Source organism: Bison bison, unplaced genomic scaffold (assembly GCF_000754665.1).
Source record: "Bison bison bison isolate TAMUID 2011002044 unplaced genomic scaffold, Bison_UMD1.0 scf7180017864061, whole genome shotgun sequence".
NCBI classification, from domain to species: Eukaryota; Metazoa; Chordata; class Mammalia; order Artiodactyla; family Bovidae; genus Bison; species Bison bison.
In genome coordinates, this window is record NW_011494633.1 from 4,721,768 (window position 1) to 4,748,907 (window position 27,140).

The 27,140-nt window shown below is 36.2% G+C and overlaps 2 protein-coding genes across 3 annotated transcripts in view; one reads left to right on the forward strand and one right to left on the reverse strand.

Annotated features, from left to right (window-relative positions):
* The window catches only part of SMEK1 (SMEK homolog 1, suppressor of mek1 (Dictyostelium)), a 34,862-nt gene extending 7,722 nt beyond the window's left edge, over positions 1-27,140 (reverse strand). The window contains exons 1-10 of one of the 2 annotated variants that reach the window (XM_010836179.1): positions 26,715-27,140; positions 16,818-16,873; positions 13,866-13,964; positions 9,780-10,397; positions 6,683-6,760; positions 6,485-6,601; positions 5,940-6,056; positions 4,125-4,256; positions 3,921-4,023; positions 2,316-2,474 (exon numbers count right to left, since the gene is read on the reverse strand). In XM_010836179.1, the coding sequence (XP_010834481.1) occupies positions 2,316-2,474; positions 3,921-4,023; positions 4,125-4,256; positions 5,940-6,056; positions 6,485-6,601; positions 6,683-6,760; positions 9,780-10,397; positions 13,866-13,964; positions 16,818-16,873; positions 26,715-26,856 (1,621 nt within the window). In that variant the 5' untranslated portion in view covers positions 26,857-27,140. Of the gene's footprint in view, positions 1-2,315; positions 2,475-3,920; positions 4,024-4,124; positions 4,257-5,900; positions 6,057-6,484; positions 6,602-6,682; positions 6,761-9,779; positions 10,398-13,865; positions 13,965-16,817; positions 16,874-26,714 lie in introns of both variants that reach the window. The other variant, XM_010836178.1, reaches the window with a different exon arrangement.
* Positions 26,993-27,140, forward strand: part of LOC104985865 (WAS/WASL-interacting protein family member 3-like) — a 35,321-nt gene continuing 35,173 nt past the window's right edge. The window contains exon 1 of the mRNA XM_010836262.1: positions 26,993-27,106. Coding sequence (XP_010834564.1) covers positions 26,993-27,106 — 114 coding nt within the window. The remainder of the gene's footprint in view (positions 27,107-27,140) is intronic.

Here is a 27,140-nt window from a genome sequence, read left to right on the forward strand (position 1 = left end):
AAATATTAATAAAACAAAACTTAGATTTTTGCGAGCATGCTTAGTTTCCTGTAATACAGACTCATTCATTAGTCACCGTTCTCTTCATAGTTCTCATCAAACTGTGAGACATTTTCTTTGCAGTATTCTAAGCAAAATAACAAGATGAAGGACTAAAGAAAAGGCCTTTCCTTTTCTGCCACTCTTCCACTAGACTCACATATTCCACCTATACCAAACCACTAAAACATCACACTTAACATTTTGTTCATCTGAATTATGTATTCAACCAAGAATGTCACCCTCTCTCGTGATCAAGACACAACTTACTTTACTCATTTCTGCAAGATCTCCCTCGTCTGCCTCATTCAGGTAGAGTAAGTCATTTTCACTATACATCCAAAAACACCTTGATATAATGCTGCTGTTGTTTTGGTTTTATCTCCTCCTAATGAACTCTAAGCCACTTGACAGCTGAGTCTAAGTCTTAATCATCTTTATCCTAATACCAGGTATGTACCATACTCCATCAAATCTAAGATGCCACTGATTACAAAAAACCTTTTCTACTATTAAGAAAACAAAACAAAAAAACTACCAATCATAACATGTCATTAATTTTAAGACTCAACTTGATATGAGTATCAATACATATCTTAGAATCAATAAAACGTGGTAATAGGTGTTAAATTTACTGAAACAAAATTAATGTATTTATTTATTCAGTTTTTCCATTCTCTCCCATCTGCTCAAACTCCCTTTCCCGCACTCAAATAAGACCTTCCAGACTTGAAAGAACAATTCAGAGGTGTTTGTTATTAACTCCCTCTCAACTTGCTTTGGGACTCTCACTTTTCCTGTGGTAGGTTTATAAGGGAAATGAGTATGAGTTTAAAAGCCCTTCTTTATATGCACCACATGTGTTCTCAGTACACACTGCAGAATCCACACTAGCTAATTCAGCTGTAACAACTGTCACCCTGATAGGTTTCCTTCTAAGAAAAATTCATTCAACTTTCTATGTTTAATACTGTTTTAAAGATAAAATGTTGACACGGTAAGTTAACGTCAGGAATATCCTTATAACATGTTTTTAAACTTAAGGATGTTTTAAAAATTAATTAAGCAAAACCTTTTTTTTTTTTTGGCCATACCACATGGCTTTTGGGATCTTAACTCCCCAACCAGGTATTGAACCCGTGCCCTTGGCAATGAAAGTGTGGAGTCCTAACCATTCCATTCACCAGGGAATTCCCAAGCAAAATAATTTAAAATGAAAGTAAAAAAAGATAGCAAAAACATGTTTATGTTCAGGCCTCTAACTAGTGGATGATTACAATGCCTTTATATACCAACAAAACCAAACTTACCCATAAAAACCAAAAGGCCAAAAGAGTTACCAACAAACATCTCTTACTGAACCTCTAGTGTACCCTAAAATTGGTGTGTCAACTTACCAAAGAAAGCTGACTGCTACATGATCAAGAACATGCTAGATTAATCTATTTATAATTCAGAAACATGTTTCATTTCAGTAAACTAGGGTTTTATGAATACAGTGAAAGTCAATTTTTGAAAAACGTATAACTAAAACAGCCTTGTTAAAAGACTTGTTGCTCTAAGAGTTAACAAACCTTTCTCATAAAGGTCTACAGAATACATATTCTAGGCTTTGTGGGCACAAATGGTCTCTGTAGCTTTATTTCAACAATGCTTTAAAAACATAAAACTATTTTTCAGCTCACAAGTGGTGCAAAAACAGACCACGGACTGGATTTGGCCACAGCTGTGGTTTGTTACCCTTGCTCTAAAATACCTGAGGTAACACAGTGTAATATATTACAGCTGGGTGTCAAATATGTCTCAGTAAAGCAAGGGGGAAAACATTTGTGGAATTAATGAATGGACCATCTGTAGACATTTGTGCTAGGCAGTCTGTAACTTAGAAAAAAACGCATTTTGGAAACTTAGTACTATTAGCTATGTTTTCCAAATTATGAATATATTCTTCATGGCAGTGTGAGATTCTAGTCTCACAAGAGTGTCTAATTTGTGACTGTCATGCCATATATACTAAGTAAAAAATAAATAAGGTAATAAAATGATTTAAGGTGTCATTTTAATAATGTAATACTTTAATATATCTTTATTGTATACTGAGAAAGAAGAATCAGGAAAATCACCGCTCAAAATGTGGCAAGAGTACATTGTCAGTATAGTTTAGTATTAGAACCTAGGTTTCCTGAAATCAGTGATCTTTTCTTCTCAGGCAACAAGACTGAAAGATACCACAATAATACAGAGACAATAAGTAATCCAGCAGAAGCAACACTTACACAATGCCAAGAAAGCATGCTTCGAGGCCATAAGAACCAGCACTCTCCGGAGGATGTCCTTGTTAATAATGTAGTTCTTTATGTGGTAGGTATGGTGCTCCACACAAAATGTTAACAATTCCAATACCAATGCCAATAACTGGGCAGTCTGAAAATCATCTGAACAAAACACAATTATACTTAATGGCTTATATTCATTTTCCCCCCAAATTCCAATCAAATAAAATCCTTCCTATTAACCCAAATATGTTCAAATTAAGGAAAAGGAAACTAACATTTACTGAATGCCTACCATGTGCTAAGAACTGTGCTTTCCATTTTTCACATCTAATTTAAACAACTCTGAAGACTTAGTGTCATAAGACCCAGGTGTGAAATGTTATTAGTAAGGCAACTGAGATACAAATCTATTAGATCTGCTTTATTCCGAAGCATGAGAATGCTCTACCATGTCTTACCATGTTCCTCAGCGGATGCAGATATCACAGGAGGTCCTACCAGACATCATCCAGCTTTAATGAACTGCTCTCTCTGCTCCTTTGATTCGTGTGCTTGATTTGTGCCTCCTTTTACTCCATATTACTGAGTCCACACTGCATTATAATCTAATCACCGGTTTATCTTCCTCACCAGGCAGCAAGCCTCCAAAAGTATTTCACACAGTTTTTTTCATTTCCTTCATTTAACCCCTGAAGATTAGCACAGTGCCTTTCCCACAGAGGGCTCTCAATAAATGTTTGATGAACTAAACATGTAGGTTTGGAAGGAAGCCTCAAGATTTACCTACTATATATTGTGTTCCTAAGACTTACTTTCAGAGTCATAAAAAAGGGTAAATTAACATTTATTTTCTAAGTGGTATTATGAATTATCAATATAGCATATTTAACTTATATGACAAAATTACTTATTGTCAAAGCTTCAATAAGGAATTTCTCAATGTAGACCCTAAAACTACTGTTATTTTCTAAATCTCACACAAGACACACACAAGCTAAAGTAATAAAATGCAGAAATAAATAATCCTAACTTGGAATAATCCTTAATGCCAAAAAAAAAAAAAAAAAGTTTAATACTGAGGACAAGCTTTGCTCTAGCTATACATGTGAAGTACAAATAACTTAAAATCAATCCTCTAATAATTACTTCCATTTGTTTCACATATGTAAATACAAACTAAACACAAATATTGCTTTAACAAAAAAATTGTTTTAAAACTCTGAGAGCAACAAATTATCTCTGGTATCTTCTTTCAGAGTTCTACTACCTCTGATTATAACACTTAAAAAAAAGAAACTTATCTTGACACTACCTCTTTTGAAAATATATTATTAGACCTCCTGTTGGCTCAGATCTGCCTGCAATGCAGCAGACCTGGGTTTGTTCCCTGGGTTGGGAAGATCCCCTTGGAGAGGGGAATGGCTACCCGACTCCAGTATTCTTGCCTGGAGAATTCCATGAACAGAGGAACCTGGCAGGCTACATACAGTCCATGGGGTCGCAAAGAGTTGGAAACGACTGAGCAACTAATACACATTAACACCAACTTTTGGGGTTTCAGAATTCAAGAACAAAGAACTCAACTACCACCCTATATTATCTTACCTTTGCTAGGTTTGTCTTCAGTTGTATTTGCCAGCAAGGGGGCAGTAAGGACATGCATACAGTGCTTGTAGAAGAAACCCAGAAATTCAGTCTTTTCTGTTTTCTAAGGAATCAAGAACACTTTCATGAACTTTAACTGCACTGGTTCCTACCAGCAATAAAAATTATACTAGCATGAAAAAGTGAAAAATGCCCGTGGCTTACATTGGCAGTAGCCAACATGTTTTCCGGATCAACTAATGTTCGAAGCAGGCCCATAAGCTGGACTGCTCCTCCAAGTTCAGGGTCTGTATCACAAATCATATGTTCTATGATGAGGTTGATGAGCAAAATATCCTGTTGAGAAAAATGCACATAATAAGGATCACTTATTATAGGAGAGAATGGAAAGAGCACATACTATGACACATGCTACTGTATTACACCTGTATTTTGTTAACTGCAAACCAAATACTTGACTGACTTAATAGGATAGTGAGCAGTTTCCCTAAGTATGGTATAGGCACATCACACAAACAGTACCAAAACGAAAAGAAAGTTCCTTTTTCTATTATCTTTAAATCCCCTTGATTAAAAGAATGTTTAGCTAGAATTTATAATATTGTTCTTGCACTGCTATAGATTCCTTCTATTTATGGCGAATAGTAACTGTATCTGTTCTCCATTTATGGAAATGATGTAAAGTTTCCATTTAAAACAAATTTAAGGAAAAAATAGCTGATACCTAAATGTCTCAAATTGGAGGAAATAAGATTGTGTTATTTAGAGAGCACACAGGAGAACAAATATAGATATTCCAAATGACGTAGAAAATTGACTGTTTTCCTGATCCTCTACTATGATTGGTTTTCGTGGCTCAAGGAGTAAATAAAAACTGAGGGATTCAGTGAAAAAATCTCCACTCATGCCTATATATGCAGTAGTAGGACAGACAAGGAGAAAATGCAGACAGTATATGAAAATGATGATCAGGACTGGGAATCAAGAAAATTACAGCACATAAATAAAGTACATCGATGTGTGTTCAACTAGTGGCTTACAGGGCTAACAATAGTCCTTAAAAAAAAACACCTGTATGTTTATTTAGGTTTTTAAGATAGGACTATTTTATAAAAGCAAATATAACATAATATTCAACAGTTCAATCTGGCACTTCCTGCACCTACCCTGACGTTATAATCTTCTTTTAAAATTATTAAATATACAAGTTTCTAGGCATTCCACTTCATTTTGACATCACAACACATTAAGATCTTTTTAAAAAGTAAAAAGTATTTTCTATTTTGTAAAAATACGACAGGGTGCAATTCTGCATATATATTTTTTCTAAGAGGTATCTTTTTTACCTCATCCCTTAAGAAGGAATTCAGGGCAGTATATTATTTTTAAGTAACAAAGTACTTTCAAGATTTTATAGGGGAAGGAGGAAATAAAAACTCATGATCATTGGTTTAATTATCTGAAAACAGAGCACACACACTCAGTGCTTCCAGATACGCCATGTACCACAGACTCTGGAAGCACCTTTCGCATCACCAGGATACACTCTCACTGACTCTGAAACTGACGGGTGTTACAGGGGATGGAGGTGGGGTGTGTGTGCATTCCTCATCATTCTTGTTGATTTTGAGACTCTCTCCCTAACAAAGCCAATGTTTTCCTAGGGAAATTATTCATAATTCCACAAAGAGAAGAATGATTTATTGACTAAATGATTTAAACAACACAACACAGCAGGTTAATTTCAGAATTAAGAAACTTCATCTCAAAAACCTTTAAAGAAATTTAAGTTGAGCATTATCAAATAACTGCTGTAGGACAATTTATAGACTGAAACAGGAGTCAATTTAGGAGAAGAATAAGTCATGATATTATGGCTATACTTTTCTCAAACATTAATTATTTAAATCTTTAAGAATGAGTAATAAATATAGTTATAGCTCCCCATGTATACTTACTGTTAGTGCAAATAATATTTACCTTGTTGGTTATTTTTTGCTCTGTTAACTTCTTACTTACATCATCATTCTGTTGTGCCTCCTGCATGACAAACTCTCGTACCATGGATGGATTATATTCAACCAAGTATGAGAATATATCAGTAGCAGCACTTCGCACCTGTGTATCATCCATGCCCTGCAGATAAAAAAAACACTTATTTCTCCTATAATAATAAAAACATGGAACTTGCACCTATATAAATCCAAAATCTAACAAATAATAATGAAAAAAGGGAGGTCAAGGAAATTCTGCCATATGTAAAGTTCTTTTTCTGTGGATAGTTATACTTTCTATTCCTGTTTATTTTTCTACTTTAACATTTCAATGAATAGGCTGCAAAGTTAACAAATTATTAAAAATATGGAAAATTCCTGTGAGTATCCTTTCAGTACTGTGTTACAGGCTATCTAATACTAGGACTTTATAGCTTTTTAACTTTATGTAACACACAACTTATATTAAATATTGGCTATAATCAAATAGTTGCATGTTACATAAAAAAATACAGTATGTTGTGGCTTAAAAATATAATGGCAATTAAGTATAAGGAGAAATAAACTTACAAGGATGACTTCTAAAGCTGGTAATATACCCATGTTTGACAAAGTCTTGAAAAAAGCATCTCTGTTTTGAGGTTGTAGCGTTTGGGAGAATGCACAAAATTCTTTTAAAAAGTTAACCTGAAATTAAGAAAAAGGGTAAGTAATTATAAAAGGTATGTTGTTTTAGCTTCACGCCCTTCATAATATCAGATTTCTTACCAACTCTTGTCTTTTTTCCTCATCTGTTGCTTCATCTGTTAGTTGTGCAAATAAATCTGTCAGAAATTTTTCATCTTCCTGTGAAATCAAAGGATAAATTTAATTATGCTAATAATAAGACTATACTTTTAAGATACTATTATAGAAGATATAAATTGTATAACTAGAAAAGGGGAGATGGTATTGGCAATGCTGTTTTTTAAAAGAAAAGTAAAAAAACTATAAAGGATAAATTGGGCATTTATAAGGATATCCTTTGTATTTCGGCACGGCTCTATTTCCTAAGGGCCACATTATAAATATTTTAGGCTTTGCATTCTCTACCACAGCTACTCAATTCTGCTGTTATCGTAGGAAGCGGCCATAGGCAATGTCAGTGAATGAGTTTGGCTGTGTTTAGATAGAACTTTATTTACAAAAACAAACACGGTTTCTACACTCATCGTTTTCATAGGGTTTCATAACCTTAACCTTCGAAGTTAAGGTCCTATAACCTCTCAAATGAAGATAAAACTTCCTTCACATTTTAACAACAGAAATGATTCAATTACTTAAAAAGCTAAATTCAGAACTTTTAAAAAAACATTATTTAAAGATTTCCACATACACAATAATTTAACACATAATCAAATTATTCTGAAAATGAGTCAAATGATACTCTACAGGATACTAATCTGAGCATGTAAAAGTTAAAAGTACAGAACTTGGAAATAACATATGTTGTCTTATTCTTACCTCTTTATTTTATAATTGAGACATGATTGAGAAATTTATCCAAAGCCCAATCAGTTAGCAGGGAGGTGGGCAGAGCCTTCCTGACTGCCTGTTCAATATTTTCTGCCACTATTTTTAGTTAAAATTTTAATTCCATACTACCACATCAACTAGAAGTAAATTCAATAATACATGCCCTACAGTTATGCATATGAGTTATTTCCCATTCGTTTATAAACCCCATATTCACTACTGTAAGCGCTCAAGAAACATTTTGTGATACTAAATTAGTTATTCCCACCTTTACTTTTACAATACATAAGCCATACCTCAAATGGCATCCAATATTAAGATCCACCTCGGATATAATATATCCCAATTAAAAATCTAATGATTAAAAAACAATCTCTGCACTGCTGTGAAGTATAGAGAATTAAGAATGCTCCACAGTATTACAAAGAATATAACCAGTCAATGTAAGGCTTATGACCATGTACAAGGTGGATAAGAACCTGCTTTAATTACTCCCTGTCAAAATATTTGTAAAACTCTTCTTTCTTCACAGCAGCACTTTGGATATAAATGCTCAGCAACAAGAGAACAGAAGGACTACAGCACTGGCAGTCAGCATTTTACAGAGCATACTGTAAGGAAACAAAACTTAACTTGAAATTATTTATACTTAATGAGTAAAACTGGCATTTTACCGGTCTGAAGACCAAGAAAAACAAGTGATGGATCCCTGTGAAACAAAACAAACGAGAACCATGTGGAGCTAAATAAAAGGACCAATAGCATTTGGGACTATCCAGGGAAACCAGGAATCAAAACTACACCAGAACAAAGGATCTGTTAGGTGGCTGGCAAAAACTAGTTCCTTAGCCAAGAACAAATGAACATTAGTACCAGAACCCTCCTTCTTCCATTATCAATCACAATACACTATGTAGAAGAATACTACTGTAGTTACCAAATTGTACTGCCTGTATTATTTGTCTTAAATGAATGAAAAATAGGTCAAATTAGTCAACACGAACTGGACTTATCACTAGCTTCAGAAAAGCAGTTTTGGTAAAAATGACCTATTTGAATTCGTGTGTGTGTGTGTACGTATATATTATACATATATATATATATATAGTGACAAAACCAGGATCACTGAAAATAGTTTTCTAAAAAGGAAAAGACAAAAATTATATTTACAGTTTTATTCATAACATATGCTACCAAGCAGCTCTTGCTGACATTTATTTGCTTCATTTTTTAATATAACAAATCCAGGTTCCAAATAATTATTTTATTTATAGATCTGGGGTAAGGTCTTATAGCTTTCAAATCACATCACATATATGTTACTGTTACAATATTCTGGGTAGGAACAAAGCACACAAGAGGTGTGCAACTCACAAATCTTGGCACTATGAAGACATATTTCAGTTGGACTAGACTAATTCACGCACCATGAGATAATTTACTGAGAGATTCTCTGACTTTGGGGCTGCTACAAATGTAGATTACGAGCCAGCTCAGAGATCTGGATTGTGTTTTCTGCAGAATCCAGGATGTATCCTAGGTAATTCTGATGCAAGCACCCTAACACACCACACTTGAGAGACTGGGCATAGTATAAAAAGAAAATTTGGAGTTTACGTTTAATAGGCGATTAACAGATATTTAAAATAATACTCAAGAGTCTTGTATCATGTTCAATGCTTTACATGCATGCATCTTATTTAATCTTCAGATGACCTTATAGGGTAGATACTAATATCACCAACCTTAAGATTAGGAAGCTGAAGCTTTTAAGAGATTAAGAAAGTTGCCCAAGTCACACAGTTATTAAGTAACAGGCAGAGCTGAAACTCAAGTGCAAGTCTAACCTCCCCACACTCTCATCATTACAAAAGCATGCAGCTGTAACTTGCCAACCTCTGCTATATTCTCTTGACCCTAAAGCTAGACCTTTAATAAATAATTACCCCGGAGTTCTCCATATTTTATAGAATTTGTATTTTATATTTAATGACATATTTTTTGGCTTCTATTTTTTTCTTTCCTGTTCCAATCTATTCGGTTTTATGCCTAATTGATAGTTTAATATCCCTAAAATTCTACATTCCATTGTTTCATTAAGATCCTTTCTCTATAATTTCTTTGAGCTAGATTTTAAAAAAAATCACCTTTATCATCCCTAATCCAAACACAACCTTCTGTGTTCCGCAGTATTACATATTATAATCTCTTGCAATATCACCAAAGTAAATACCTTTAGACAAAAAATAAAATTCAACTTATGTGCCTAAAGGAACAGAAAATTTTTGCTGAAGGCAATGGGCATTTTTTTTAAGCAGAGAAAAAAAAAAAAAAGAATGATCTAACTCACCTGTAACATACCAACAATTTCTACCTTATTGAAAAAAATAAAGGAGTGAAGTGTTGATAACATATTTTCTTCAAAGACTGAAGGGGTAGGGAGAACCATATCTTGTATATACTGAACTCTGTATGTCTGATGAATTTTTTGTTTCAACTCAGGATCTGATATGGGAATCACTTCTTTAAACTTGGCTGTTTTTGTTAGAAATTCCCTATGTTTTCGTGGTTGTGATAAAGCAGGATCATATTCTAAGCATCCAATGACGTCCATGATACATTCCTCAGAGAACATAACTTCAAAAAGAGCAGTTCGATTCAAGAGGAAGATGCCTTTGATAATTTCATACAAGTGGTGCAGTCCTTCAATATTTTCCAAATCCTCACACACGTGGAAAAGCTCTAAGAGCTTTTTAATATAGCCCTCATTTTCCAGTGCTAGTGCAAGTTTTTCACGACGCAGGGGAGAAGGTAAGGATGACGCCACAAGTTCTGCAATTTCCTCAAGACGACTTAATTCACAAGATGGCAATTCTAAACCTGGTGATGACATATCATCGAAACGCTCCTCTTCAGACTCATCTACAAGGTCCTGAGTGATGTCCACTGATGGGTCCTTTCCTTGAACCTATTAAACAATATTTGTAATAGCTGAAGAAGTATAATCAAAGCAAATCTAAATGATATTCTTAGATATAAGAAACGTACAACAAAACTGTAATCATGATTTTCAAGATTAGAACTTTCTTCAAACTTGACACAAATGCCTGCTTTTCTAAGCACATTTCTATAAATAATACACACTTTTAATTTTAAAGAAGGAAGTTCAAAGTTCAGAAATGTAATGAGCTTCCTCATAAATACAAGGTTTATCAACAATGGAAACATTCATCCACTAAAGTATCAGTGACTGTGACTTAAGAGTGCCCTGCAGACCCATAATAAAGAGGCCTGATGGTAAAACACCCATTCATCAACAGGCCAGGGCAAATTCCAGAAACATTCCTAGCATTATGCTATGGTACATCCATTAAACTCTTCAAAGTTTAAGTAAAATTCTAACAAATGCTGTGACCATAGAAAATATGTATCACTGTAAGCAATAAGAAAAATATTTAATATCAGTTAATTTAGAAACCAAAGGAAAAGAGCATGTACAAACTGGCTTTGGACCAAAGTGGGTCACTGATTTGGTATAAATGCTGGTTGGTAGCCCAAAAATATGATTAAGAAAAACTGAGCTGGAAACTGCACCCACATAAAAATAAAACCACACAAAAAGTAACTGCAACCTATATGTAGTAGAGCTATGCCCTAAGAATACCCGCTTATAGTTAAGTAACCAAACCATTAAGTTTTTCTTTCTATACATCCAGACCTTTACCTTTCATGATCCCCTAGAAGCTCTAAAGTTTGTCATAAATCCCAACCTTATGTCAGTGTAGGGGACTCTACTTATAAAAAATTAACTTATAAGTCTTCACAATTAAATATAATTTAAGGTAAAAGAAACTTTTTATAAAAGGTCAAAGACATATTTCAGAATGAAATGAGTTTTGCTCTCTTGGCCCTATAATCTGACACTGGCATTAAACCAGCTCAAAAGGCCAAACTGAAAGGTAAAGGAATGGAAAAAATAGGCCTCATATGAAATGACCAACAAACTTAAACTGCTTAGAATGGTTAAGAGATGTTGATGAATATCAGAAGGGAAGAAGACCTGAACTAAGTCTTGAAATATGCTGCAAGGTGACACCATCTTGACCTTAATCCAGTGGGCAGAACCACTAAAAGGAGGCCAGGCACATTCACAGCTTGTACCTGGCATGGTCTCAAGTTGGCTCTGGATTTTTGAAATTACATAAGATCTCACCACAGCTTTAGACTCCTAATATTCAAGCTATGGCTTTACCTATAGAAACATGGTAGGCATTTGATTACAAAATCAAATGAAAAGGGATGAAAGACTGTAAATGTATTGAAAATGGTATCTTCTTGAGTGAACTCGCAAATATGAAGACTGAACAGGTAATCCAAAAGGCCTGTGTTTAGGAATCTGATCTGCTTAGGGAAACAAAGTGAAACTCTTAAATATTTGACAAGTATGTTTCAGTCTTGCTTTCAGAACAGAAGCAATATGAGAATGAAAATTTTAAAAGGAAACGAGGCTAAGCTAGAAGAAAGAGCTTTCCTGGAGAAAGGATAAATCTCAGAAGTCAATCTGGATATAAAGAAAATGAGAATGTGAAGACCATAAAAGATGTGCAGTCAGGGTCATAAGTCATTGGGAAATGACATTTTGAACATGAACTATGTAACTATATCAGAAAAGAACAACAAAGTAGGCAGGATTCCCAGGAATGTTACTACAGAGAAAAGTATGTAAGTACTACTAGTGTCCCAAGAGACAATGAAGAATTTATGGTGTTACAGACTAAGGAAAAGCATAATAAAGGTCTGAGAATTTTAAAGACCCAGGCCTGACAGTAACAGACTGAGTCCAGGACTGAGTTAAATACTAGCCTAATAAAAGACTGTGTGCAGGGTGGGGCTGTTCATGTCAGAAAAGTGAAGAGGAAACAAGATTTGTGTGAATAACAGATACTTTCAGCACCACCCTGAACTCATTAATTTCATCTGTTTCTACGGGAGAACTCCAAATGACAAAATCTAGAGGAATATGCTGTAGAAACAACTGTATGGGGCAGAAAGCAAAGAAAACATGAAGAAGGCATAAATACATATATGTTAGTTTTTCACCTGTTAAGAGAAGGAAAGCAACAACTAAACAGGTTAATTTATGAAACACAACTGAGTAGAACGATATAGCAGAAATAAACTTTGCAAGTTAAGGAAAATCTGTGTCTCAAGAACACAGGCTTCTATAGTCTATTAAGGCAGTGGCTCTCAAATGTCATGGTTCACCAGTCACCTGAAGCAGGCACTGACAGACAACTGCCAAACTTGGCCCACCACCTGTTAATAAAATTTTACTGGTAAGAGAACGACATCCATTTGTTTGTCTATGACTACTTTCTCAGTACAACAGCAGAACTGAGTAGCTAAACAGTAGTTAAACAGTGTAGTCCACAAAGCCTAAAATATTTACTACCTTGCCCTTTAAACAGAGAAAATCTGATCCAGAAGGCTTATTAAAACTGGTACCTACTCATAGAGTTTCTAATTCAGCAGATCTGGGATAGAGGTCTCATAATTTGCATTTCTATCAGATCCCAGGTTATGCTCATTCTACTGGTTTAAGAATCACACCTTGAGAACCAATGAATTAAAGAATCTGCTGAAAATTATTTCTTCTCCAGATAAAATAAACGTGAGGATAGAAAAAGTGTCCTTAGGATATAATGGTCTATATGAATCTTTAATAAGAAAAAACGGCTTGAGCCACTAGAGTGCATTATCAATGACCATTCACAAAAGATTGTGGAGATGTTACCACTAGACTCAGGTACAAGAACCACTAAGGAATTCTGGAATCAACCAAGAACAAAAATGATGAGACTGAAGAGAGAGTCGAGAGTCACAAGAAGTTACTGAACAAAGATGATCAGACTTCCATTTTAAAAAAGATACTCTAGCTGGGTAGATCTGGGATGAATGCAATAAACCAAGCAAGAAATGATGGTAGCTTAGTAAACCAACAGCAGTGAAAATGAAGATAAATGAATGCATTGAAGACTTAAGAGTTTAAGGACTGAATGGACAGAGAGGATGAAGGAAGGATAAACTTGTTTCTGACCTCAGCAACTGAATGGCATTTACTAAGATGAGAGAGATAGGAAAATGAACAAATCTCAGTGAGATTAAACTCAGTTTTAGACTACTGAATTTGAGATGCTAGTAGCATTCATGGAGGACAGCTCTGAAAGGCAGGTGAATATAAAACTCTGGAGTTCAGCAAAGGTCTGGACTGGGTATACTGGTGTCAATAAATTGTGCTTTTCTATAAATCAAGTTTTCACAGACAGTACTAATCTATATGACGTGTCTCTATGCATTTTAAAGTATGAGGTATCAGCTTAAAGCACAGCAAAAAACAAAATGCTTAAAATGAAAGCATGTTGATTTTCTAAATTACCTGACATATCTTCTCCCAAATTTCATCACATCCAGCTTTTTCTTGAAAGCTGAGGGCCAAGTCATAATTTTCTGCTTCAGACCACACAATCAAAGTGTCCTTAAGAGAAAAAAAGAAGTCTGAATGATTAACCTATATTATCACAAACTACTTTAAAGTAAAAAGCAAACGAACAAAATAGGGAAATGAGAACAGTACTCATTTCTGCTTTTTGCAACACTGATATTAGTCATTTCCAATGTTCTTTACACTTCACTTTATCCAGTCTATAAAATGAAAACAATGTTCTCCTTAAGGAAAAGCTGAACCCATATATGAAAGCCACTACAACTGCACACACCATCCAAATGTACCAAAAGATACAAACTAAAATTATGTCAGTTTGCTTGCACATTGTCACATTTTATGCTCTAGTCAAAACGCCCAAAGAGAAAGTCTTGAGTATTTTAATGACAAGGGTATGTTAGGAGGATGGGATTAATAAAATAAACACAGTTCCTCCTCCTCATTGTCAGTATCCGGTGTTCTTTACTGGGGCACTCGAGGCCCGTAACATCCTTGAAATTATTAGTTAAATTTGTAATATGTGAGCATTTATCTGGTCAGAGGTTTTTTTTAACTTTTACCAACATTCGGGAAGCAAGAAGCTCCTAGCACCCCCTTTATTTTTCATACTGACTTTTTTATGACAGTAAGTTTAATAAACAGTTTTTACTAAAGATACCATCTCAGCAAGACACTACAGCCACAATGCCAAGACCACTTTACATTTGCTGTAGTACAGTATGTATTCTACAATATGCATGGTATAATATTTATGGGATTTAAGATATCCTTTCAAGCTTGCGTTAGTCGCTTAGTTGTGTCTGACTCTTTGCAATCCCCCAGACTGTAGCCCACCAGGCTCCCGTGTCCATGGAATTCTCCAGGCATAAATGCTGCAGTGGGTTGCCATTCCCTTCTCCAGGGAATCTTCCTGACCCAGGGATTGAACGTGGGTCTCCTGCATTGCAGGTGGATTCTTTACCATCTGAGCCAACAGGGAAGCCCTTTCAAACTTACTGACTATATAAAGAAAAATAATTCAAACTGATTAATAAGTAACTGAAAAAAGCCAAGCCAAGGTGAGTTGAGCATCTGATTGGAATGATTAAGATTCCCATATTGAAGAGGAAACCTAACTGTATTTTAAGGTATCTTAAAGGATCTATTATTTCTTATACTTTTTACTACCTTGGCAAGGACACTTTATTATACACAAACAGATCCCATGTTCAAAAATCTATCTGCTAAACTTCATATAAATTCTATTCAATCATTTAACTATCAATCATGAGGCCAATAATCTCTTACTAAACTAAAGTGATGCCAGCCAGAAGTAAATAAATGATCCTCTGACTGGGTTGTGCAGCATTACTAACAGGATAAATCTACAAGTCTTACTCAGAATTTTTAAAAGAACTCAAAGAGCCCTTTTTATTACCTTCAAGAACTTCTAGAGATCCCAGGCAAGCAATCTGTTCCACAGTGACTGAGTAGCTATTCAAACTCAAAATAATTTACATTACAGTGTAAATTAGTCAGTTGGGTGGCCTCCCTGAGCCTCAGTTTGTCTTTAAATGAGACAATACATACTGTTTTGAAAACTGGTAATAACATAAGATTCATTGGAAGAAGTCTAAAACCACTACATTAGTAATGAGTTTAATACAACTAGAAGCAACTGTTCTGCTACAGTGTATATTCAGAATCACCTGGAGACGTAATCAGGGCACAGCTAGAAATATGCCCTTAATGACCCATTTGACAAATTTTTAAGTTTGAAAATTTTTAGGAACTGCTCCTCTGTTTTCCTTGAAGAGCCTAATTTTCACCAAATCATCTTGCTTATCATCCAACAACCTATAGGTTAAAACATATGGATTTGTTCATTCATCCTCAAAACAGATTCAGTCTTTTCTTTTTCTAAGGATATGCTTTTACTGTTCAGCTGACTGAAACCTCAAAATGTGAATTTAAGTACTGAACATCAAAACCAAATACTGTAGCCTCCAGCCATTCCAATAGAACCTGAAAGTTTTCTTAAGAACAACAAATAGTGTTAATAGACCATTAAACCATCAAGAGACTATTTCATATTGTACCAATGCTTGTTGGACAAATAAAACATCATTAAATAAATTTAGGAGTAAATATCAAATTTCCTATATATTATGTGTGACCTCAAGCAAGTCACAACCTTTAGGCATCATCTAATGTGCAAAGTAAAACTTCCCTCTAATAGTATTTTAATGGTCAATGAAAAAGCACTTTATAATTCATTTATATAAATGTGTTAGTAATATTTTTAAAGTTATTTTATATCTGCACCTTCAGAGCAATGAGAAGACTGATAATAATTTCAGTGGCTTTGTAGAGAACTCAGTATTATCTGTGTATATTTTGAATAAATAACAATTTTGGTGATAGTGCTTGTAGGCATTGAGAGATTTACTTTCAGATATCTCTTGCACCAGAAGGGTACAAGAAAGTTTATTCAAACTGAAAGTTCTTTAAAAACTGTTACATCATTATAAGGTCCTGCTCAGGCTATGTAAGAAATCAAATTCATATTTATACTAAGTTGCTGTACAGAGATATGAATGTTCCTCCTACACTACTAGCATTCACAGCAGCAAAGAAAGGAGCTGATTATTCCACCAATGGTGACTTTTTAAATTCTCTTTAGAAGAGAAAACTGTGGTATTTTAGATGTAACTTGTGAGAAATAAGGCTCGGTTGGTCAAATATCTGGAACTGTATTTTGGAATTAGGCAAAACATGTAATCTGCTCCAATTTTTCACTGTAAGGAATCAGATGGTAAATTTTCATTTAATCACCAAACCGAGGATAATATTCAAGATAAAGCACATCAAAAAAAAAAAAAAAGCACAACATCTTCAAAATTTTACCTGTTGTTTCTGGTATGCAGTATTTGGATTTATTTTGGATTCTAAAAGTAGAGAACCTAGGAAAGAGGGGAGAAAAAACACACATTCCATTATGTAACTGCAAAGCAGTAACACTGTATCATTCCCTTACATACACACACATTTCCTTTTTGAAGGTCTGATGCGCATACAACTTCAGTACAGGAAATATTCCTTTAAAACAATACGAATTTAAATATAATAGCCTATAACCCAAGAAATGCTCACGTCATACATGCTTACTTTTAACAAGACAGACACAATCAACTGAAGAATGAGTACTAGATGGTAACAGAGATCTAACAAACTCCCGAGCAGCAAAGGTAGTGAAATAGCACAATGTGAAGCCAGATGATCTGGGATTAAATCTCTGATATTCACCAGTATTGAGAAACGGTAAAACATGCAAATTAGCATTATAAATAAAACCTGGCTAAAATAAGAATTTACTGATAAAAGTTTGAAAACATTAGGGGTGATTCATTAACCAAGTACATCCCCAAATTGTGATTCACCTTCAGAAAATCTTATATTTTTGTTTAATACAGGAATTACCAAACTTCTCCATCTTCAAACTATCAATTTACTTCTCAGAACAAGCAAACTTGCACATATCTGTTTTTCCCCTGGCAGTATCACAGTATCATAAGACTCAGGGTATTAGACCAAGTGTTCAATTATATAAATATATACATACACACACACTTTATCATGTTCCTTTCCATCATGATTTAATCATAGGGTGAATATAGTTCCCTGTGCTATACTGTAGGACCTTGCTGTTCACTTATTTCATATGTAACAGTTAGCATCTGCTAACCCCCCACTCCTAGCCCATCCCTAGTCTGTTCTATTAATCCGCTTCACGGAAAAGTTCATTTGTGTCCTATTTCAGATTCCATATGTAAGTGATATCATATGGTGTTTGTCTTTCTGTTGGACTTACCTTCATTTCCCTTCTATGAACAAGCTGTTTCCATGTCTTGGCTATTGTAGACAGTGCTGCAATGAATACTAGGGTGCATATCCTTTCCAATTATAGTTTTCTCCAGTTACATGCCCAGGAGTGGGATTGCAGGATCATATGGCAACTCCATTTTTACCTTTTTTTGGGAAGAACCTCCGTATTGTCTTCAGTAGCGGCTGCACCAATTTACATTTCCACCAACCATGTAGCAGGATTCCCTTTTCTCCACACCCTCCCCAGCATTGTTTGTAGATTTTTTGATGGCCATTCTGATTGGTGCAAGGTGGTATATCTCACCGGTGTTTGTTTGCATCTCTCTAATTAGCAATGTGAGCATCTTTTCTTGTGCTGGTTGGCCATCTGTATGTCTTCACAAAGAACTAATTTTAAGACTAGATTTATACCTCTCCGCCTGGAGAGGTATAAATTGTGTTTAAGGTGGAATCAACCAAGTCCAGTTTAAAGACAAGTTCTGGCCCAAAATACTTAAGAAGCATTTTCTCTGCAGCTGTCTCTCACCCAAGGCTTTCATCTCCTATTACATTTAACAATTGTTTTATCCATTCTAAATAGTGGCCAGACACTTGAGAAACAGGTGTGCTAACATTTCCAAATTGAACTAGCTTTGCTTTAAATTCATCTACTAATTGTGATACTGTCCTTTGTTAGTAATTTACTGACCCTTCACTGCCATGTACTCATAATGGTGCTAAATGGTACTGAATATATACAGCAAAATATCAGCACTTGCCAAGTTGTGGTGACTTAATTTGCAAACACCCAATTTAAAAATGCGCAATGGTTCTGAATAGATACTTCTCCAAAGAAGATGGCAGTAACAAGAAAAGATGCTCAACATCATTATTCATTAGATAAATTAAATCAAAACCAAGAAAAGATAACCATTTCACATCACTTAGGAAGCCTATAATCAAAGACAGATAATGACAACAGCTGGCAACTGTGTGGAGAAATTGGAACCTCAAACATTTTCTTGTGGGTATATAAAAAGGCATCTACTTAAGTTTGGCAGTTCCTCAAAATGTTAAGAGTTACCAGCAATTCCACTCCTAGGTATATACAAGAGAAATGAAAACATGCCCACACAAGTACAATATACATTCATAGGAGCATTATTCATAATAGCAAAAAAATGGAAACAATCCAAAGGTCCAAATACTGATGAATGGATAAAGTGAACTACTATTCAGCTATACAAAGGTATCAAGTTCTGATCCATGCTATAACGGATGAACCTTGAAAACATAAGTGAAAGAAGCCAGTCACAAAGGACCACATATTTTAGGACTGTGTTTATATGAATTGTCCAGAATATGCTAATTTAGTGGATCTGCAGATTAGTGGCTGTTTAGGATTGGGAGGAAGGGGGAGCAAATGGGTGCTAATGGGTACATGATTTCTTTTAGAGGACAAAATGTTCTCTTACTGTGGTGACAGGTGCATAACCCTGTGACTATACCAGAACATACTGAATTATACACTTTAAATGAATCAATTAGCTGGCATGTGAATTCTGTTACCAAAAAAACCCCTAAAGAGTAAATATTCATACTTTGGAATACCATATAGCATTGTTAATGAACCAAATATATGTAAATGCAATAATGTATATGAATCTTACAAACAAGCCTCAGACAAATGTATATCCCATAAGTCCATTTACATAAAGTTAAAGAAGTGCCAAATATTAATCTATTGTGTTAGAAGTTAGGTTTATTGCGGGGAGGCGGGAGACAGTGACTGGAGAGAGACATGAGTCAGGCTTCCAGAGTGCTGGTTACGGAGTTTGTTTTCAAGAGAAGGGGTAAAACAACACACGGAACAGGGGCTGCACTTCAAGTTGTGATTTCAAGAAGCACGTACCTGACTTGGCAGCTGCTAAAACAAAGCACCCAGCATTGGTAAAACCGTTATTTTTTAAGAACCAGTTTCCATCCCCAGCCCCTTTTCATTTGTTTCAAAACTCTCAGTAATGTTACAGAAAGGAAAAACTAGAAAGGAAAAACCAATTACAAATTATCTGAAGTTTGAAGTGTTCCCTCCCAAAGTGCTGGCTAAAACAAGGATAAGCACATACCAGAAGCTTCAGGTGTTACTAAGTTTTTCTCTCTCCTGGGGCATTCAAGATTCAGGGGAAGTATCTCTCCTAAAACCCATTTCAGCCATATCCCATGGTTTAGTCTAAGATACAACTTCAGGTAGTCCAGCTCTGGTCCTCAAGTACCACGCTCCCTAAGATGTTAATACGTTGTAGAGGCTGGATCATGGAAAGCAATCTTTTAATTGGGAAGCTAAGTAAGACAATAACGGAAAGACATCATGCTGACGTATGGCAGAAACCAACACAATATTGTAAAGCAATTATCCTTCAATTTAAAAAGATCCCATTAAGACATATTTCTAGTTTTATTCCTAGCCCATCTATTAGGTTCCCCACCCCCATCTCTCAGTTCCTATTGGATCAAGTTATAAGCACTTATCCAATCAACCGAAGAAGAACCAGTTGAGACACGTGCTTTCAATAATGGATAGATCCAGCATATATATCTTAATAACTGAATCACATACGCAGAACAGCCCCCCATCCGAATTTGAGAAACATATTCATCCTCTCCAATGAAATAGATGCCTTCCTTTATCCTCCAAGGGGAATTTCATTCTCACCACCCCGATACGATACCATCTCCCCACACATGTGAAAACCTCACATATTTGAGAAAGACACTCTTACAGACAAGAGAAAGACAAGCCTAGAGAGCAAACCCCAATATCAAGACTTGAAAAAGGCTTTCCCACTTGAATGACTCAGAAGGAAATATGGAAATGCAAAAACAAGAGAGATGGATGAAGCTAAGGGGAATGCATCAATTAAACTTGTCATTGTAGAATTTATCACAGCAAAATCAACTACTTTCAGGTGAACTAAAGAATACTCCTGCACAGCAAATGCTTGCCAGTCCATCCCAAAGTTCCGATGCACCCGCAAGTCGATATTTATGCATATATATACTTCAAAAGGAGAAGGCAATGGCACCCCACTCCAGTACTCTTACTTGGAAAATCCCATGGACAGAGGAGCCTGGTGGGCTGCAATCCACGGGGTCGCTAAGAGTCGGGCACGACTGAGCGACTTCACTTTCACTTTTCACTTTCATGCATTGGAGAAGGAAATGGAAGCCCACTCCAGTGTTCTTGCCTGGAGAATCCCAGGGACGGGGGAGCCTGGTGGGCTGCCGTCTATGGAGTCGGACACGACTGAAGTGACTTAGCATAGCATACTTCAAAAAATAAAAGAGGGTCCTTAACTTTCATTTACTATTACCAAAACTGAGTATCAGCACAACCCCTTTGGAGGGTCATTTATCTTTATGAAGCTTTTAAACACATATTACTCTTTAGTCCAACAATCCTTCTAGGAAATTATCCTACATCCTCATACAAGTGCCAAGCATATGAATAAAGATGTCATTAGCAGTGTTTGTAAAGGCTAAAGAAAACTAGAAACAATGTTTGTGCCAGCTATACTCAGAGTGTGGGGATCTCAAAAGGCCTAGAAAATAAAAACTATTTTCATAATATTACTAAGAGATTAGTTGCCCTTTTCATTCATATTCTCTCAGTATGTCTACACTGATACTGTAACAGATTGAATGCAGAAGTAGCAAAGAATCCTTTAAAAAAAATTAAACTGGACATTAAAGAGATATGTAAAAATGTAAAAGAAAAGATCTTTGAAGTCTAAGCTTTAACGTGGTAAATACTGATATTTTTTGTTTAAACATAAATAAAGCTTTTAGAGGTCCTCAGTTTTACTACATTAAAGGTATCCTAAGGGAAAAAATTTGAGAAATGCTACTGCGTCAATAATGCTATACTTTGTGAATACTATGCTGATTTTAGATGAGATAGAACTGTTTGAAAAAGTGAAAGTGTTAGTCAATTTGTATATCCTGACACAAACAGATGCCCCAAATATACTGATAAAAAGAAGATCTATACACTCAGGAAATAGGAAGACAATGGTAAAGAAGGGGAAATGCCCACTTATAACATAACCAAGACAATCACAGGTAAAGCTGTCATGGACTGACAGCAAGAAAAAGTAACCATAAAACAGTACAACTATGAGTATAAATATTTAAGTCATTAAAAATGTTCCCTCTCTACTTCATATCTTGGGTCTCCTATAAAATAAAATGTGATAATTTCTCTAGTATCCTGTTGCAAACTCCCAACACAACCCTATCAAAACGAAACGAACACCTTCAGGGATAGGGGAGAGCAGTTAACATGCAAAAGAACTGAAACGAGAGAACGCAGAACTAGTGCCTGTAGTATGGATCCAGCTCGGGACAGCTTGTTTAATTCCCAGTTCTAATAAACATACTCATTCAATATGTGCGTGCTCAGTCACCAGGCTACTCTGTCCATGGAATTTTCCCCACAGGAATACTGGAGCAGGTTGCTATTTCCTACTCCAGGGGACTGGCCCTACCCAGGGATTGAACCTGCATCTCCTATGTATCCTGCATTACAGACAGGATTCTTTAACCACTGGGGAATAATTCATGCAAACCTTTTAAAACAGAAAGATTTTATATTAAAAAAAAATATAGGTTTTTGGCTGGGTACAGGAAAAAAAGACCCCCAAACTATCCAATCAAAGAATCAATGCACCAAGACTTAAAGTTAGAAAAAATAATAAAGCAAAGCAACCACAGGGTTGCTTTTGAGTATTAACTGAATATATAGTGCCTGACCCAGAACCTAACACATAACCAGCACTCAATACTCTCTTTTTTAATAGCAAGATCAGAATATCATTTCCCTGGCATCACTTTATTTCTGAATAGTAGAAAAATTAGTATTGATAACAATGATCTAGAAACACATTATAAACAAAAGACTAAGCATCACAGGCTCATTGTACTGTTTAAGAAAAACATTCTAGTATACAATATTTAGGGAGCATTCCATAATAATTGTTGAGACTTTCAAATCTTCTGTTATACAGTTTAATTTAGCTGGAAAATTCACTTGTTCAAAAGGTACCAAAAGGAATTAATATAAGACCAAAAATCTCACCTGGATAGGAGATTAGTGTAATGCTTTAAACCTATAGTAGATTTGTATTCCAGGTCCCTCCCACTCAATTTTGTGGACTACAAAGACACTTAAAAACAAAAATGAAAGCTCAGGAAAAACACTCTGTAGTGTTACATTAAGAGGTTTCACACATCTGTCAGCCTTCAAAACTCTCCACCCCAGTTATACACAACGTAGCCCATGCCCTGAACTCAAAAGTTATCACATGCAACAGATGATAACTAAAGGCTTGACTATCCTAAGCCTATTAATTTTCCATAATGCAGGACTACACAAGAGAAAAAGTGCATTTAAATCATGTTTTCAAAGTGAAATAGTTCTCCCACCGGGTTCTTCGTGGTAGCTAAATTTTGAAATGCTTATTGTTGCAAGATCATATACTACCTAATTGATTTATAAGAACAACACAGAAAATGCTGATTCTCTGTTCATTTCTCACCACAGCAGCCAAAACAAAACAGACTTTCCTACCCAAAGTGTTGACCTCTTCTCCTATTTATAGTGTATATAAATAGGAGAAGAGGCAGGTCTACTATAACCAAGTTCTATCAAGAGGTAGAAGCAGAAGATTCCAGTTTTCACCAGTAGCTAGCAGTACTACCCTGAACAAAACATTTCTTTTGTCCCATTTCTTCAGGCCTCAAGTAACAGTGAAAATTAAATCTTTTAAACTCTGAACAAGTCAGAATTAAAACTATTAACGTAAATTAATTGAAACTATTAAATATTAATAAAATTTATTAATTTTATTAATAAAAATTAATCAAACTATTGTAAATAAACATTAAAACTATTGTATGTAAAAAAACATAAAACTTAAAGTAAAAAACATAAGAACACTATTCTTGATGATTGGCAAGTAATCCAGAATAAAGAGTACTGATGTGATTTTATGTTCAAATACATCCTTCAGTACGTGAAGAAATTCCAATTTATCAATTCTAAAATTGGTAGGAGGTGGTAAAAATCATAATGGAAAAAAGGAATGATTTGAACAAAATGAGAGAGTAAGCAACAAGCTAATAGGTACAGCATAAACTGGAAGAAAATACACTAAATAATCTTTACTGAAGATGGAACCTTACAAGTACACGGCTATGATAAAGCCTGAGAAATTAGGTAATCTTTGTTTTTAAAAAAGGATACATTTCAACAACCTATTTTGCTAGTAGGAACCTACTGAATTGCAAATCAGAAAATGGGCTCAGTAGCTAGTGGGACATCTCTCCTCCAAGGCAAAGTGAGCTACAGAATTGTCAAGCCAACTCAGCTTCCAGAATGCAATCCAGACACGGACTGACGGAAGACACAAGTACTTCCATTCAAAAACTGCCTTCTTGATCTTCAGGTAAGTCTATAAGCTCCTCTAACAAGATAAATGACTCATATGGAAAACCAGAAATAACTTTCCATAAAAAGAAAATTCTGAATTATCCCGTATGGCAAATGAGGGAAACACACAATGGATAACCCAAGCTAGCAGCCAATGTGAAAATTCCCACATGTGGCTTGGAGACAAACTACAACTTTAAATACCGTCAGGCTAAACATTTGTCTTCATTTCCTTTGAAATAAAACTTGGGTCTAAGTATAAAGCAGCAAATGCAAGTAGACAATAATATGGGTGTTTCAAACACACTGTAAACAGTTAATGATATTAATTAAATAATTGATAATACAAGTTTCAAGTCATAGTCTAGAAATCTCATTCAATCTGATACCTCTCCACGACCTCAGTTTGAACACTGATCTTCCTTGCTTTTTTATTAACCTAGCTATGTGATCTTTGGTTCTTTAGCTTCTCTAGGCCTCAGTTTCCCAATCTGTATATATGGCTAAAAATAGTACCTACATCAGAAAACACCAGAAGATACAAGTGGCACACAGCAGACACTCAGTAAATTTTGACTATTATTCCTATTTGGAGTTTTCCTGTTAGAAAAAAGAATAATCAAAAGCAAAAATTATTTATAAAGTATTCACAAATATCTTGGAATTTTCTAAGCCTACTCTTGGATTTAGTTTTCCTAATAACTTATAAATTGAACAGGGCACAGTTAATTTTTTTAGCTCTTTCCCTAACAGATAAAAATGGGGGGGGGGGCGGGGAAGATTCTTATTGTGTTAAACGAGTATGATTCCCTATGATAATATGACAATGGGACTTAATGCTTTAAAGTACTTTAAACAAAGGACTTTGTATGAGTACAATTAAACACAGGATGTGAAGTTACCTCTTATTTTAAATTATTATGAGATTTCAAAGAATTCATCTCGAATCTACACATGCTTTCATCTTAAGTTAACCAAACCCATAAAGCCTATACTTTCCAACTTATCACATAAAAAGTTTTCCAAACAAAAACATAGAACATAGAGTAGCTGGTTATTATATGATAGTCATATACCAAAGTAAACTAACACTTCACATTCAAACTTGTATTTTAAGAGGCAAGTAACATAGGCCTCAGAAAAATATACCCAATGAATTCAAAACCCTTTAAACGCCTCCAAGAAAAAATAGTTTTTCTCCGCTTTTATTTTGGGGGAGCCTTATAAAGTAACCTGTGGGTAATATACTCCAAGTTACCATTTTTCTTTCAATTCAAATTGAAAAGCAATGTCCCTGCAGTCGTCAATTACAGAATGGTGAGTCTTATCTGTTCCTTGGAACCGGAGTTCTGGCTAGGAAGTCCAATTAAAATTCCTTAAAATGAGTTTGTAGTAATGCATTTACAGAACAACTACAATTATAAACTGAGATAGTTAGCTACCATAAAACTATGGGATATTGTTACAAAACAGGTTTTCAAATTGAGAGGAACAATTTTGAAAAAAGTTTTAGCCCATGTGAACTTTTTCTTTAAGGGAAATTCACGGTATGCCACCGGGGGAAGTGGCAATTCCTGAAGAGTTGAGTCTTTAAAAATGTGAAAAGCTTATCTTCAAACAACTTGGTCTTTGAACCTTGAGGGCTGTTTCAAAATCTGTGAAGCTTACGCACCACTGGGGCAGAATCGAAAGGTTCTAGAGATACTTGCCAACTTCTCCCCACCTGTTAACTAAACCAAACTATGAATACAAATTTAAGCAATCAAAAAGCTCCGATAAAATGACTCCACACTTGAGAAACGTTTACACAGTGAAACTACACACAAAAACCTTCATTTCTAATGAAAAAGACAACTAGCATTGGGGAAACACCCATCTATCTTCTTAGGCAAAGAAATATTTTCTCTGCCTAGTGCAGAGTTGCCAGATCCATGAACCAGCGCTGCCAACCTGCAACAGGGTCGGAAAGATGCAGCAGTAATGTGTTTGGGCGGGGGGCGAGGGGAGTACAACAAAATATTCATTCCTGTTCCAAAAAGCGAAACTGTTAAGAACTTTCTTAGCTCCGAGAAAAGTTTCATGCCTGCTCTACAGATGGATGAACTAAGGCAGGAGATCGGTTTAATGAGTACCTTTCTCAAGGTCACTCTGGTGCACAGGAACGGCCCGCTCCGGGCTCCCGCGCCCACGTCCCCGATCTCGCCACACTCCCAGGCAGCTCCGCTCAAACGCGCCCGGTCCGCTCCCGCCCGCAAGTGCGCCCAGGCGCTCAGACACCTAAACACTCTCCGGGCAGTTCCCGGAGGACAGGGGTGCCGGGGCCCGCCCTGCCCCGAGAAGGCGGCAGCTGCAGCCCATTCGCCCCCTTTTCGTCATCCCAGGGAGCGGCCCAGGGGTTCCAAAGAACCGGGGAGGTGGCCCAGGGACGCCGGGGAGACGAGGGATTCACTCACCGTCACTCTCGGCCCTGACAAGCAGAGACATGCCCTTCAGGCGCTCCACGTAGCCGGACGACACATGTCCGGTGCCCCGGTCGTCCCACTGCCGGTCCTCGTTGAGGGTGTAAACCTTCACCCGACGCCGGGTGTCGGTCATCTTGCCGCCTGGGGTCCGGGCCCCGCCGGAGTCGCCCGGGAAGGGGGTCCGGGGAAGGCGGGAGCACGCCCGCGAGCCGAGGGCCCCTCGGCCTCACTGCAGCTGCTGGCCGCCCCGGAGCCGCGCTGCCGCACGCATGGCCCGCCGCGGGGCCGAGTTCTGGTCCCCGCCTTTCCTCGCCTCTGGCTCCTCGGCGCTATTGTCCAGGCCCGGGGAGCCCTGCCGCCCCAATCGGGGCGCGCAGCGCTTCGCAGCTTCCCGCCCCGCCGCGCTAGGGACTCGGG